Here is a 15,320-nt window from a genome sequence, read left to right as displayed (position 1 = left end):
GAAAAATGGGAGCAAAATGGGTTAGACTTTCATTTTACGTTTAGTATAAATTAAAACACTTTTATAAAATCTCACACGCCGCATGCAGTGCAATCTAAGTCTCATTTATCCAGTTTGTTTGTGTTATTGTGTGACTTTGGTGAATCAAACAAACAGCTCCCATGTTCAGTGAGGTAAAAAAAATACTGTTTTGGAGTCAGTGGAGTCCAGCTTTGAAGAGTTAAGTTTCATTTTGTTCAGTTTCAGTTATTATAAATGCACTTATTTGGGAAGTTGTGACCATACAAATGGATAAGTAAAAGCTGGATTATCCTGCACAAGTTTCGTTTATGGTTGTTTTAAATATAGTTTTAAAGTTGTTAAAGGCGGACCCCAGTGACTTAAATGCAAGAATTTTCTCTGTTTTGGACTCTGCTCTCTGTGGACATGGGAGAAAAACAAAAGTGTCTTCATGAATTTAACAAAATAGGGTAGTAATTAATATACAAATACACAATAAAATGAGGTGGGTACCTGATATACAAATACTTAAGTATTACTAAAGATGAAACCCAACACTGACCCTTTAACCCCCACCCACTCCATTTACAAGCAGTGAAGAAACATTCAATAAATAATATATCATACTATAATACAAAATATTTGTCAACAACTGCATTGATTTGTTTAATGTCTTTGTAGTGATTAAATATTAAATGATCCAGGGATGAAAACAAAGCACACACAGATTTTCTCTACCTTTATTGAATGAAATATAGACAAGTTTCTGTATCCTTACTATTAACAGCTTGGAAAATATAAAAGACCATTAAGTCCATGCTACATGAATATTATGCTAAATGGCTGCGGGTTATTAGTTAATATTACAACAATATGATTTTTAAGTACATACAGTAGGTATACAATCTGTACAAATGTTAACAGGTTCACAGTTAAGTGTGTTACAAAAAGCAGGGAGGACTGAAGTGGGCAGGTGCCCCGACTAAATGCTTTAAATTATGCAACAATAGCACAAGTCTTTAGCTCACACTGTCTTTTTTAAAATCATTCATTTTTTACATAAAGCAAGTGTGGATGTGACACACCCTCTAAAGTCAAAATAAAGGGAAGTGGTGACCTAACAGGGGTCCAAACTTCCTGATCTTTCTATTGTTTGGTCATAAAGCTGAGTGAAATGTGAGCTGCTTGTGTCAAATTAAAAATCAATCATAGAAGCACTCACAGTTATTTATCAATACGTCTGCATGATTGACACAGTGCAACTTTGCCAAATTTGGTAGGATGCAAACAAATACTGTAGTCACACTTTTGCTTTGGTGGATATAACTAGTCTTTAGGAATGTTTCGGATATTCCTCCAACCTAAAACATCTCCCACTTTGTTCAGGACCTCTCACAATGAAGCCCTGACCCCATGACTTAGGTTTGATGCATGACTCAAAGCAGCTGAGTAGGAATTTAATTGGATGCAACTGATGTCTCATCCTGTGAGCAATGGAAAATCCATGACTCCCTGATTGATCCTAACTCAATTTGGCTTTTAAATTAAGAGCAAAATGAGATTTGATTTTTATTTCTGGTACCATGCAGTCGATTTCTGCGCCTCTCTAAATCCCAGTGCCAGTTTAATAAACCTGAGCCATCGCGCTGAGTGAAGAACACAATGTGAAGGCAGGCACCACATGACTGGATTTAACATTTTCACACTTAAAACATACAGTCAAAACCGAAATTACACCGATGACTTAAGTGTGCACTACTTTTTGTAGGCAACAGAGGGCATTAACATACTGTCTTTGCACACAAATGATACATACAGTACACAGTAATTCAAAAACATGGCCATTAAACACTGATATGCTTCGTGTTTCTTACATGCGCTTGTCTTCCAGTGTTAAATCGGCCTTCGCACATCACTACCAAACGCCTCTGCCACATGATCAAATGAGGGTGTTATAATAGTTCTTTATTGTATTATTACATTAAAACAATGCGTAACAATGTTTATTTTTCACAGTAAATCAGGCAGTGATTGTTTGTCTTATCTACACAAGCTTATGTTGTTTGGGTGCAAAGTGAGAACACATTGTGACAAGAGCATTTCTAGCAGATATCGTCAAACTCTCTGCCTTCTGGTTGTTTTCTTCAGTCAGTGTTATCACTTACTGTCAGTGGAATCACACTTGTACCATGGTTTAGTTGAAATAATTATTGAATATGACAATTAAAAGCTGTGATACATCGGTCACTTTTATGCACATTTGTTCGGGGGACATTTTGATGGAAATTTTTCAGATGTTTCACCAAATCAGCTGTTAAATTTACTGTCATAATGTTGCTCAAAAGAATACCTGATGTATCACAGCTTAATGTGAGAATTTAAAAACAACAAGGCATCAATGTACAAACAACAACACAATAATAACAAAATAAAGACTTAGGGGTGAATTAAAGGATACTCAAGATATAAATACAATATACACGATAATAATCCTCCATCTCTTCACCTTCTGACACCATCTCACTCTCCCTACTATACACATACAAACACACGCTCACACACACACGAACAGATTTGCACTCGACCAGGTAGCGGACTCTCGTCTGATGCAGCAAGGGCAATGGAAAAGTCACCGAGACACTGAACATACATCACACGGTGGGATGCTTCTGAGGCACAGGACATGCTTTAGTGTGTGTGTGTATGAGAGTGAGTGAGTGGGTGAGGATGCGGCGGTGGTTGGGACGTCACGTTGCGGTGACCGGGGCTGCAGGATGGGGGTGGGAGTACAGGTGGAAGGGGAGGTGGAGAGAATGGCGGAGCTGTTGCTCAGTCACTCAGTCTCTCTGGGCGGGATGGGTGGAGCCCAGTCTCAGTGTGTTACCACAGAGCAGCCTCTTTCTCTATCTCTCTCTCTCCCTCATCACTCACTTCCTGGTCCAGACGGTGCGTCTCCCAGGCATCAGTCTTGTATCTTCAGCTGTGGTTGAGATGAACAAAAAACAAGATGTTAGCATCAAGAAGAGACTGCATCTTTTCTTCTCTGGAAAAAAAACCATCAGAGTCTTTGTCCCTTGGTATGTTATGTTTTAGGACCAGAATATCCTTAAATAGCTTTAATTTAACATGATATAATACATCCGGGGACAGATGTGGGAACAAGGAACTGAAACATTAGTTTGATGCACTTCAATTCATTTGATGTTTTCAGTCCAAGTACAGTGTTTGTGTGTGTTTTAAAGATACTGAGCTGCTTTCTGGAGAAGTTTGCATTTGGTTTATAACTGTAGGTTCTTACTGTAGTAATGACACTAACTTTGATACTAGACATGCATAAAGAAGTTATTTTTCTCTTTCAGGAATGAAAACATGGAACTGGTTTGCCGTTGGACATTACACATTTTAACAAGTGGAACTGGTTTTAACAGATAAAAACTGTGGGCAAATGTCTGAATCAGGACACTGGGTACGAATCAGACCCAATTACATAAAAAATATCATTGAACATCACCATAATGTGTCAGTTATTTAAGTGCAATACCTTCTTCTTGTAAGGTTAAGTTTGTATGCTTGCTTCTTAAAAAAAATAAATAAATAAAATAAAACAAAATAACATAAAAGGTTGGGGACAAAAAGGTTGTAAAAGAGGTTAAAGAAATACCTGATGACACAGGACATCTGCCCCTCTCCGAACATGACATGTTCTGTTAAATATCCTACTATGATCATACTTGATCAAATTTTATTGTCTCCATCAAAACTGAAAGTAGGGGGAAAGAAATACAGCTACTTTGCAGTTACTCTGCATCACACATGAAAATTATTACTTTTATGCTCTGCTCATGACTAATGATTTTAATTCTCTTGCAATCTTTATATCTCATTTCGATTTTTAATCTTTGGTTTGCTGTTTTACGGTTTGATTTCTACAACAACTCTTTTAACGTTTGTTCATACGATGCCACACACTGAGTGTGAGGGGGCTGCTGAACCACTGCTGCTCTTAATTTACTGTAACTCATCAAGCTCCCCTGTTTCTCTCCCTCTCCAGACTTCCCTCTGCTGCAGAGCGGCATGGCTGCTTAATAAATATTAAAGTGAACTACGCCCAGTTTCACCCTCCTGCACATTGGTAAGATCAGATAACATCAGTGTGTCACTAAAACACTGCTGCGCATTAAAATTGCACTATCCTTCATAATTCAGTTCAAAACAACTGAAAGAAAACAACTTGAGCTCTTTGAGGCTTTGTAATTGAATCTAACAAATGCGACATGGTTTCTTGACTCCATACTGAGCTTGTGATAGAAGCAAAACAGGAGGAGGGAGAGTAGGAATCATAATCAGTCTTTCAGCACAAGTTCATCTGCCCCTCACACACCGCTTCCCTTTAAGACCCCGGCCTACAAAGAAGGGGTCAACGGCGGCATTCCTGCTTTGATATCAAAGGTCCCCTGGTTACTCATACCCCGAACAAAAGCTTTTTCATCTGGTCAGTGGGCAAATCCCCTCCCCTGCTCCCCTAATAAAAGTAGGGCCTATTGATGTTTCAAAAAAAGCCACTATGAGAAGATTGTTTGATAGGCCAACAAAGGAATTTTGAAAAAAGATACCTTTTTTTGTTCTTTACAGTTCCATCACTAATTTTACAATACTGGGAAAACACTACTTTAAGTTTTGATAATCTGCATTTGATCCATATTAAAGAGTTTAGGGCTCCACCAACTCTGAATTATACCAGTCAAATGGGATTTGGAGGTTTGGACAGGTTCAGCAGGACGTTCAGTGTGGCGGCAGCATTCACGTAGGCAAACGACGACTCACGCTAGATATCAAACCCAGACACTATAGTGTATTATTTTGCTGTGAGCTGTAAATTCAACAAGCAAGCAGTCTCTCTCTCCCTTTTTGCCAAGTATTTCCTCTGTGCCGCAGCTGCTTGGATCAAAGAGTAATGTGATAATCAAGAGCGTTCACTCTGCAGCAAAATCTTGAGACCAAAATGTCCCCAGAAGCACACGGCACAGCGCAATGAATAGTAATAGTCTCAGACTGATGATTCACATGTCCAACTTTAAAGGGACAGCCCTAAAAAAGTATTGTTAAAAACATCTAAAATCTCCATTTTGTGATCCTATCGGAAAGGCAGTTCTAGCATTGCTTGGAGTGAAAGCAGCTATGACAGAGATGACAAATAGCCAATATAACATGATTCACTTTGTGACATTGTTGGCATGGAGACTGATTTTGTTGACCTGGAAACAGAAAAACCCGCTAGCCCACCTAACTCCATTGAACAATGTGATGAAACATTTACATTTAGTAAAAATTTGATTTTCATTGAGAGGAAAGGTGAATGTGTTCTACCTGACATGGCAATCCTTTATAGACTAAACACAACAAACCCTTGACCGATACTTGGTTACACTGTAATAACTGTAATTACATCTCTGACATCTTTTTAAAATGTATTGATATATTTTTTCTTTAATATTTCTTTTATTTTTAATTTCTTTTCTGTAAATCTTTCCTTCTTTATTTTTATGAATGTGTATATGTGTATAAAATCACTATTGTAAAATCAGTCTTACCTGCTCATGATGCTGCTGTGATCTCTGTGGACACAGGCTCGATCTCTTTCACAGCCTCCTCGATCACCTCGATCACCTGCGCCATCACCTCCGCACACTTTCCCGACGGTGCTTCTGCCTTCTCCTCCTCTGTGAGCTGGCTGGGAGCTGAAGCCTCTGCTGAAGCCGTTGCTTGAGGTTCTTCTGACACCGCTGACAGTTTCTTTTGGGAGCTCTCTGCTTTTACTTTCACGCTGGTGTCTTCAGCCACGGGGCCGTTGGTGTCAAACTCCTCCAAGGCTTCTTCTTCCACAAACTCCTCGACCACCTGCGCCACCTGCAGGACCACTTGGACTGGCGTGTGAGTCTCAAGCACTTGCTCTGAAGGAGCTTCTGACTTTTCTTCCTCCAATTCTGGTTTAACTTCTTCAGCTGCTTCTTTTACATCTGGTTCCTGAACCTCTGCATCTTCTTTGCTCTGTTCCTCCTCGACCTGCTCCTCACTCTCTGCCTTTATCTCCACCACTTCTTCCACTTCAACAGTCTCTTCACTTGCGGTAACCTCCACAGCTTTCTTCAACCCTTCTTCTGGTTTCTTCTCCTCCTCTACAGAGTGGTCAAGGCACTCTGTGATTTCCACCGGGATTGTGTCGATGACCTCCGTTGCTACATGGAGCAGCTGAGGTGACTTTGGTGCTGGTTGTTCACACAAGATGGGGACAGGGGTCTCAGAGATAACTGGGGACTCTGTTGAGACCTCAATTTCCTTCTCTGTTGTTGCTACAGCCTGGACTGGTGTTGGGGTGGTGGGCTTTTTAGATTCAGGCGTGTCCTCTGAAACTTTGTCCATGGCGTCCTGAATGACAGATTGAGCAATGACCATGCTCTGAGCCTCAATTGCGGTGGTTTCCTGGACATCATCCTTGACTTCCTCAGTCTTCTCCACCTTCTCAGTGACTTCACTGATCTCCGACTCTGTTGTCTGAACAGTGGTGACCACCACAGTCTCTTCAGCTGTATCCTCCTCCTTGGTTTCCTCCACTTGGATTGGTTCATCACAGACTGGCTCTGATTCAGTCTCCTTGATCACTGTGTTGGATGTTTCCACACTGGCCGAGGCCACAAGGACCACTGCTTCGGTGATAATGGGAGCCTCCTCACTTGATACAGCTTCTGGTTCAGTCTGCTCTGTTACAGTGGCCTGTGCGATTTCACACATGGTGGAGGATATATCTTCAGTCACATACTGAACCACCTCTTCTGCAGTGTTTTCTTCAGTGGCAGCAAGCTGCTCCAGCTCGATTTTCACTTCCTTGGTCTCTACAGAAACCTCACGGACTTCTACGGTCTGGGTGCAAACAGCTGTTTCGGATGTTGGTGTAATGGGATCCACTATAACAGCTTTTGGAGAGTTCTCGGTTGTGGTGGTAGCCTGGACGATTTCGGTCTCCTTAGGATCAGCGCTGACAATTCCAACCTGCTCAATCATGGGTTCGTAGCTCTTACTGGCGGTTTGAATATCTGTCATGTCACTTTGGGAATTCTCAACAACAGTCTCAAGCTTGGTGGTGTCCACTTGGTGCACTTGAGCAGTGAGCACTGTATTTTCTGCAAAAGTGACTTCCTCTGTGCTTGCTGGCTTCACTTCTATTGGCACCTCTGTGCCTACAGCATCACGGATCACGGCCACAGGCTCAATGATGGACACTGCTGGTTTCTCCATTGCTACTTTGGCAATCTCCTTGGTTCCAAGGCCAGTGCAGATCCTCATGGCCTCGTCATGGGCGTGTGGCTCCAGGATGTCGTTTGTCGTGGCCTCTGCGTTCTCAGTTGGTGGTTCATACTCTGTTTTCAGAGAGGCTTCCTCTATTGGAACATCTTCAACAGTGACATTTGTTTGGGTTGGTATTTCACTGATTTGGGCCTCGATGCCTTGCATAACCTCCTCTGCGCTCTCTTGCTTAGGTCCCTGAGGAACAGGAGTGGTTTCTGCAGACGGAGCTGGAGTGACAGGCATCACCTCAGCTGTGGAAAGTCTGCGCCCTGTGCGACCCAGAGGTTTTGGAGACAGACTATCCTTGTCCTCAGTTTCATCATCTGCAATGTCAGTGTCAATAGACTTTGGCGTGGCAGCATTCTCGGCCTCCTCTGGAATGTCGCTCAGCTGATCGTGTTTATCATCACCGTCTTCGACAATGGCTGGGATCCATGAAGGGGATCTATCATCATTGGTCACTTTAATCTGGATTTCGACAGGTTGTGTTGGTGCTTCTGGCTCAGCAGATTCACCTGACTCCTCATACTCAGAGAGAGGAACCACAGCTGGGGTGTCAGAGTCCTCCTCGCCTGAACCCTGTTCAGTGGAGGCCTGTTTGTCAACCTTCTTCTTTCTGCGTCCAGGGAAGAGCTTCCTCAGAGAGAATGACGACTCATCTTTTGGTATCTCACTGTCTGACTGGACTTGTTCTGCACTCTCCTCTGGCTTGTCCTCACTTTTAGCCTTAGTCTTTGGCATTACCATGCGTTTCAGGGTGTCCCAGGTGGACTCTCTCTCAGGGGAGGAGACAACTTCTCCATCACTCTCAGTATTTTGGGAACTCACAATGACAGCCTCAGTTTTACCCTCCTGCTCCCCTTCTACCGCTGCCGGCTCCTCTTCAGCCTTGGTCTCCTCATCGTCAGAATCAGAAGTCTTCCTGGTCCTCTTTTTGGGTCCACCCATACACATTAGAGCTTCCCAGGAGACAGAGGTGTCCATTTTCTTTTTGGGCTCCTCAGTGCTGCTCATCAGTTTCTCTGTGTTTTCAGTCTTTGGCTCTTCCTCAGCTGGCTTCTCCTCCTTATTCTCTTCTTCAACACTCTTATCTGCTAAAGGGGCACTCTCAGAGGAGGACAAGGTGGCCGACTTCGCTTGTTTTTCACCTGTGGCTTCATCGTCGCTCTCAGAAGGCCTTTTCACACGCTTCTTGGGCGTCACTAGTTTCTTGAAGGAGGACCAGGCGATGATACCCTCTTTTTTCTTCTCTCCATCAGAGGTAACTTCACCATCAGTCTCTTGGCTCGACTCAATCTGGGTCCCCTCCACTGCAATAACATGCTCTCCTGACTCCTCAGGAGATGGGGGCACGCTGTCAGCTTTTGGAGCCTCTGTTGACTCAGTGGAGGATTGAAGCTGCTCGGCTGCCTGCTCCCCAGACTCCGTGAGCTTCGTCTCAGTGTCTTTCTTGGTTTTCTGTTTCTTAGTTGAGAGCTTCTTCAAGCCAGCTCCAGTGAAAAGCTTCTTCAGGGGGCTTCCCTGAGGCTTAGCCTTCTCCTGTGATGACAGCACCTCAGCCTCTGAAGTCACTTCTGCTGGAGCCTTCTCCTCCTCAGCACTAGCTTCAGCTTTTTCCTCTTCTTGTTTGGTCTCATCAGTAGTTGATGCAGCAGGGGATTCAGCAGCGACCTCTGGCTCAGTTGTAGTCTCTGATTTCACTTCCTCTGGAGTAGCTGGTGCCTCCTCATCCTTAGTTTCTTGCTCCACCTCTTCCTTCTCCTCCTTTTCTTCCACAGCAGCACTCTCTTCTGTCTTAGCTGTCTCCTCCTCAGCAGCTGCCTCCTTTTCTTCCTCCTCTTTTGTCTTCTTGATGCTGGCTTTCTTTCTCAGGTTAGAGAAAAGTCCTCCACTGAAGAGCTTCCTAAAGGGAGAAATGGCGGTCTCTGCTTCCTTCTCAGCTCCTTCCTCCTTGACTGCTTCATCAGTTGCTTCAGCTGCAGTGCCATCAGCTGGTGCTTCAGTGGTTTCAGCTTTGTCCTCTTTAATGACTTCGGCCTCAGCAGCAGACGCCTCTGTGTCAGCCTCCTTGTCTTCAGTTGTGCTCTTCTCCTCAACAGTGGCAGCCTCTTCCTCCTTTGCAGGCTCATCAGTCCCGCTCACCTCCTCTCCCTCTTTATCTTTGACTGTCAGAAGCTTCACAGGATCTTTATCCTCACTTTTATCCTTCTTCAGCGTGAACTTGAAGCCCACAAAGCGGAAGATCTTCTTGAAGCCCACTTCATTAGCATCGTCGGGTTTCTCCTCTGCCGCTTTCTCCTCCACAGCAGAGATCTCATCAGGAGACTCTTTCTCAACTTTCTCACCGTTCACTTGAGGAGCCACTTCACTCTGGATGGCGTCCACGGTCTCAGAAGCCTCTTCCTTCTGAGCCACACCATCTGGCTGGCCAACTGAAAAAAAACAAGAAAAGAACTTGATAAGCATATTGATACTCTCACTTCACTTTTACTACTTCCTCTGAAAGCTCCTTCTGTACAACACAAACAATATGTCTGTGATAATCTTAATCTACCATAGAAATACTTTGAGCAGAGCTGAGATTTTGCAATTTAACATATTTGGGGGAATGTTTGGGAAATCAATCCGTCTTCAATGAAATTTCAATGTCATTACTTTGAGGAGGATGCCTCATTGCCATCTGCATTTAATCAGAGACGCTGTACACAAAGTATTCGCTGAGATCTTGACCCCCTAAGCAGATTTTATCAAGCATATGACTACTTAATTGCAACTAGATTGCATTTTGGCCCAGCTAATCCTGCGCTATGTAAACACGCCAAAAAAATGAAGGTTTAGGCATTGAAACAAATTAAGTAATCCTCAAAAGAGAGTTCATGGAAAACATTGCACAATGCGAGTAATGCTTTTGGCAATTTGTGGATTATTGTCCCAAAACAGACCCATAACAACACCTTGCAATGTAGCATTGTGTGTACCAGTTTCATTTCAAAGTCAAGAGATTGATTACTTCATAAATATAAGTCATTCTCTAGTAGTTCTACAAAAATAAGACAAATGTTGCACTATCAGTTGAGATAAGAGACAAATGCACACATGCAGCACATACACACAGTGTCTGCCTGCCATGTCTATCTGTGTTTTGACAGTGGAAGGTGGAGGGGGATGACGATCTGCCAATGTTTGAAGTTTTTCTTCTTTTTTTTCTCTTCCTTTCTCCTCAGATCTTACTACAGTCTGGAAAACCTCACATCTGATACCCCTGGACTCTCAAAACAAATTCTCAGGACTGTTAATGCCTGGCTATCAGCTTACCTGATTACACACACCGTGAAACACAAAGACACACATGCTCTCCCTAAAACCACGCACTCTGTGGGAATTACCCCCTCCACAAAAATGCATAAGGACAACATAAAAAACAAGGTATTTGATTCCAGTTCCCATATTCATGATGAAAGCTGCTAGGGCTGGGAATAAAAAGATAAAGCATAGTTTTGCAATATTTTGCATGGTGATATTTGTATCAATACAAATATAAATATTTATTTTGTATTATATAAATTAATAATATTGCAAATACAAATTGAACTTTTCCTAGCCTACTAAAATACTAAATTCAATTGCTTTTCCGTCCACTAGCTACATTTTGCCTCAATAAAAATAATTGAAATGAGTTTAACAGACTTTAAAGTATTATATACAACAGATGTTTACATAGTTTTCCTTTGGAGACATAATTTACAGGTTATGAGTCCCAATATATCACAAATTCTGTTAGTTCAGCATATCACAACATATTTAAAACTGCAATGATATTGCATGATAACTAAAGTATTGTGATAACATTGTTTGCTGGGTCTCTGGGGATTCCCATCACTATTAACTGCTATGAAAATTGAATTAAATTTGCAAATAAATCTGTGAAAGATGGCTGTGTCTTTGTCTCACACAAAAATGTAAAACTATACACCCACATCTGTCCACATCCTTTTGCTAAATTACAGGCATGAAGTTTCACTCAGTCTCACTGCATTCCTGGAATATTTTAACTTTAAAATAGAAAAACTAGCATTTTAACAAAAAGGTAAAACCTCACAAAACAATGCAGCATTTCACACTTAATTTGTGGGATAAAATAAAGAAGTTCTTTCTTATGTTATTATTGCGGAGGACACGCCCATATCTCATGTATAGATATGACCAGAGAGGAATGTGAGCTATGCTTTTCACTCTGTGTTTAGGAAGACTATTTTAGGATGCTGTAAACATAATCTGAATTTAAATGCCAGGGGACTTCAAGAATTTTGTTTTCGGTTAAACCGTGTCTAGACTGTGCCCATGCAGGATTCAACCAAACAATACAAACCTCTACTACTACTAACCCCTCCTAAAAATAAAAAAGTCCCAATCTCCTTGACCCAAATTCCACCACAGCAGGATGGATGGGGACCCACCCCCATGCCGAGGCACACACTCATGCAAACACAATAGCCCTCTAACCCTCTCTGGCCTCCGAATATAAAGGAAGAGGGGGTGGTCAACTTTTCTATTATCAAGACACGCTGCAGCTTGAGGGGGAGGTTTGCTGACTTTACCAAAATGGTGTACACATGAATAAAGAAAGACTTAGGTGATTTATAAATACATCAGAACCGTCACATGGAAGCGGCTCTCTCCCACATAAATGTTATTTTCAGGGTACAATGAAAGCTGTAAAGCAAGTAAAACCAGAAGAACTTATAAAACCTGTCTGTGTTTATCTAATATGGAAGATGACTACAAACACAATTTCATGCCTTCAAAAATCCTTGTTCATAAAGCAGCAGGTCTTCTGGATGGTTTTTATGGTGCAGTTAAGAGCTTTTGAATGAAGATGTCTGTGTGTGTGTGTGTGTGTGGGGTCACACTGTTAGTAAGCCAGACATGACCATGTGTATCTACACGTATAGTGAAACAGGAACCATGTTGATTTTACAGACTGCTGGCATCTCTCCCGTCTTCTTGATCTTTCGGCCCAAACTTTTTTTTTCTTTACAGGCACACAACTGTTAACATCCCTAAAATGATTTGGTTTGTGTTGAGGGTTAATGTGTGGGAGAGTGTGAGGAGGGCGGGTATTTTGAATAACGACTGTACCAGAAAGAATGTGAGAGTGAGGGGTGAGGCTACAGGGGGCGAGAAGGGGACAGTTAGGAGAAGAAGGAGCGGGCGTTGAGGGGGCAGGGGTCTGCCCTGAGGCCGAAGCCCTAACTCGCTTTAGAGGGTGTCGCATATCTCAGACACATTCATTCATAGCTGAGGTGCTTCTCTCGGCTGGAGACTTTATGTGTGAGTGTGAGAGCATGTGGTAAAGCGATGCTTGTATATTAAATATCATCGCCGCTGCCAAAAAAAACGATTGTTGTAAATCTACTCCAGTCTCCAGTGAGATCAGATAATGTTTCTGTTGTGGCTGTGTCAGCAATAGTGTGGGTTTGTGTGTTGTCTGGTGGGGGTGTGGTTTGGAAGTTGAATGGCAGCTCTACTTTCTAGACACTATTTACAAACTTTGCCAAATATATGCAAATCCTTGTTTTAATTATCATCGTCTGGAGCCCTTTAAACAAAAGAAGTCAGTTAAAAAGAGGTCAAGGAGACACCCACACACCCTCCACCAAAAGACCCAATCCCAGCACCCCCTCTTTATATCAAAGGTGTGGTCAAAAATGTCTCATAGGCTCTGGGCGACCCGACAAATCAGCAGCACTAATAACACCCAGTGTTGCACCATTTATCTTCTTAAAATCAATTCTGATAAGAATTCACCCCCAGAAAACTACAAAAAACACCAGTGTTTATCTATTTATATTCTATGTATGTGCAGAAACTAAAACCTCAGGTCACCACAAAGCAAAACATTCCAGACCTGCTCTGTTTCAACCATCACTCCCAGTTAGAAGAACTGAAGAAGAATTACTCTTGGCATGCAATTAATTTCATACACCCCTTCCTCCTCCCTCCCTACCGTCTGTGGCTAAGCTGAATAACCCCACTGGGAATTAGGATCCCACTCTAATCTAATGAAATACTTCACATGATGGGACACAGGGAGCTGGCTCTGACAGGAATGTGAGCTAAAAGCAGGCTTTGAAAAATGTTTCTATAAATGCATCTTCATGTTTATATCTGGCAGCTGTCACTGTGTGAAATTCTTTTACCAAGTTTGAACTTTGGCGGTATAAAGGACGTAGACTCCAGAGTTAGGAGCACTCAGCAGTTGGCTTTGAACAGGGATGATACACTGTGAATAGTGTCTGTTAGTACAGTTCTGTTCGATAAACAGGTTTTTAATACAATGAAAGGTGATAAAATGGTCTTCTTTTCTTGTAGACACTATAAACCTAACAGTGATGTACAAGAATAAATACTTTTGAATTTAAGCTTATAAACAACATAAAATAAAAGTCATAAAAACTACATAAACTAAGGGTTATTTTTACTTTATACATGATGAGACTGCATTTTGCAAAGCAAAACCATCACCAATCAAGCCAGAGCATCTATAAACCATGATGCTAAGTAACCACACCCTCAGGACAACAATGCCTTCAGCTATACTCACTCATGTAAGGAGAAACTACTGCTTTGGGTCTTGGACACATCCCAAATAAATGACTAGTTTCACCCTAATAAATTATATAAGTACTCCTAAATAAGGCTGCCACATCTTTTTGGCAAAGTTTAAGGGAAACAGTAAAATAAATGGAATTAAAAAAACATCTTAAATCATTTTTCTTACCTGTTAAAGTTATTGTTCCAAGCATTTGTAAAAGTCCAAGAACTCCTTCTAAAAAATTACACAAATAAAATGACTGTAAAAAAAAAATGAGATGATTACAAAAAATATTTCTACTGGCTCTCTGTAGTTTTCCTTCACTTCTTTGCACACTCAGTAATGTCTATAAGATTTGCTTCTTGGCTCTGTCTTCACTCAGCCTGAGTGCCGAAGCTGTGTCTTTTCTTCCAGCGCTTCTCAGCCAGTATGAACAGAAAAGAGGGCTCCACACACATTTCAACAGACTGACACACATGTCATGTTAGGACCACCCCTGCCTCCCTCTTCCTCCCACCTCCCTCTCCTTTCTTCAGCTGTTCTGAATGAGCCCCCTCCTCCCCCTCCTCATCCGCTCACTCTCCCTCAGACCTCACTGTCCACCGGGATGACTGAATCTCATCATGGGATCTTTTAAGGAAGCTTTTTTCACCCATCCCTTCAAAAAACAGCAACTATTGTTCAGACTTCATATAACCCCTCCCTAAATTCATCACCCTGTTTAATACACAAACTCATACGCATTGTTTCTCCAGAGGAGGTGCGGGGTCTCACTCACTGGCCTTAATACCCATGTGTGTCCTCAAAAGATGCATTCTCAAAGACTAAAAAAATAAAAAAGAAAGAAAGAAAAACTTAAATATTTAGTTAAGCACCCACCCTACCTTCTCGTCCCTCTACTCCCCTGCTTTTCAGGAGGCAACCATGCTATCCCCCACATCCCATCACTCACGTCACCAGTCAGTGTCAGGAATGTTGACAAAGTCAAACCAGAGGGAATTTCAGGATTTGACTTTGGAATTTGTTGGATTTCGCAAGAAATTATTGATTTTTTCATACTTTTATAAGTTCCCAATCATTATTTTTTTAACAGAATTTGATAAAATAGCAAATTTGTGGTCTCGAGTCACATGACTCTGAGTCTAGTCACATTTGAGTCACAAATTCGACGACTTTAGCCTTGACAAAACAAAAAGACTTGTAATTCGACTTGGACTTTAACACCAATGACTTATGACTTTGACTTAAGCTTTTCAATTTTAAAATAAATAAAACTATCCCCCAAGACTAAAGATTAAAAAGTATGTTTATTGAAAAAAGTGTTCCACAGTGTTCAATTAATTCCCTGACTCAACAACTTACATTAAGACTTTTCACTCCC

At 41.7% G+C, this 15,320-nt stretch overlaps 1 protein-coding gene across 2 annotated transcripts in view; it reads right to left on the bottom strand.

The window, feature by feature from the left end:
* Nucleotides 1–724: 724 nt before the first annotated feature.
* akap12b (A-kinase anchoring protein 12b) overlaps nucleotides 725–15,320 on the bottom strand; it is a 55,121-nt gene continuing 40,525 nt past the window's right edge. Inside the window, exons 1-3 of one of the 2 annotated variants that reach the window (XM_042503110.2) lie at nucleotides 14,126–14,380; nucleotides 5,592–9,776; nucleotides 725–2,980 (exon numbers count right to left, since the gene is read on the bottom strand). In XM_042503110.2, coding sequence (XP_042359044.2) covers nucleotides 5,596–9,776; nucleotides 14,126–14,150 — 4,206 coding nt within the window. In that variant the 5' untranslated portion in view covers nucleotides 14,151–14,380 and the 3' untranslated portion in view covers nucleotides 725–2,980; nucleotides 5,592–5,595. Of the gene's footprint in view, nucleotides 2,981–5,591; nucleotides 9,777–14,125; nucleotides 14,381–15,320 lie in introns of those variants that run through there. The other variant, XM_042503109.2, reaches the window with a different exon arrangement.

This window comes from Plectropomus leopardus, chromosome 16 (genome assembly GCF_026936395.1).
Source record: "Plectropomus leopardus strain MGB_pleo_1.0 chromosome 16, ASM2693639v1, whole genome shotgun sequence".
In the NCBI taxonomy this organism is placed as follows: Eukaryota; Metazoa; Chordata; class Actinopteri; order Perciformes; family Serranidae; genus Plectropomus; species Plectropomus leopardus.
Note: the sequence above shows the minus strand (reverse complement) of the source record. Positions and strands in the feature narration are given on the sequence as shown.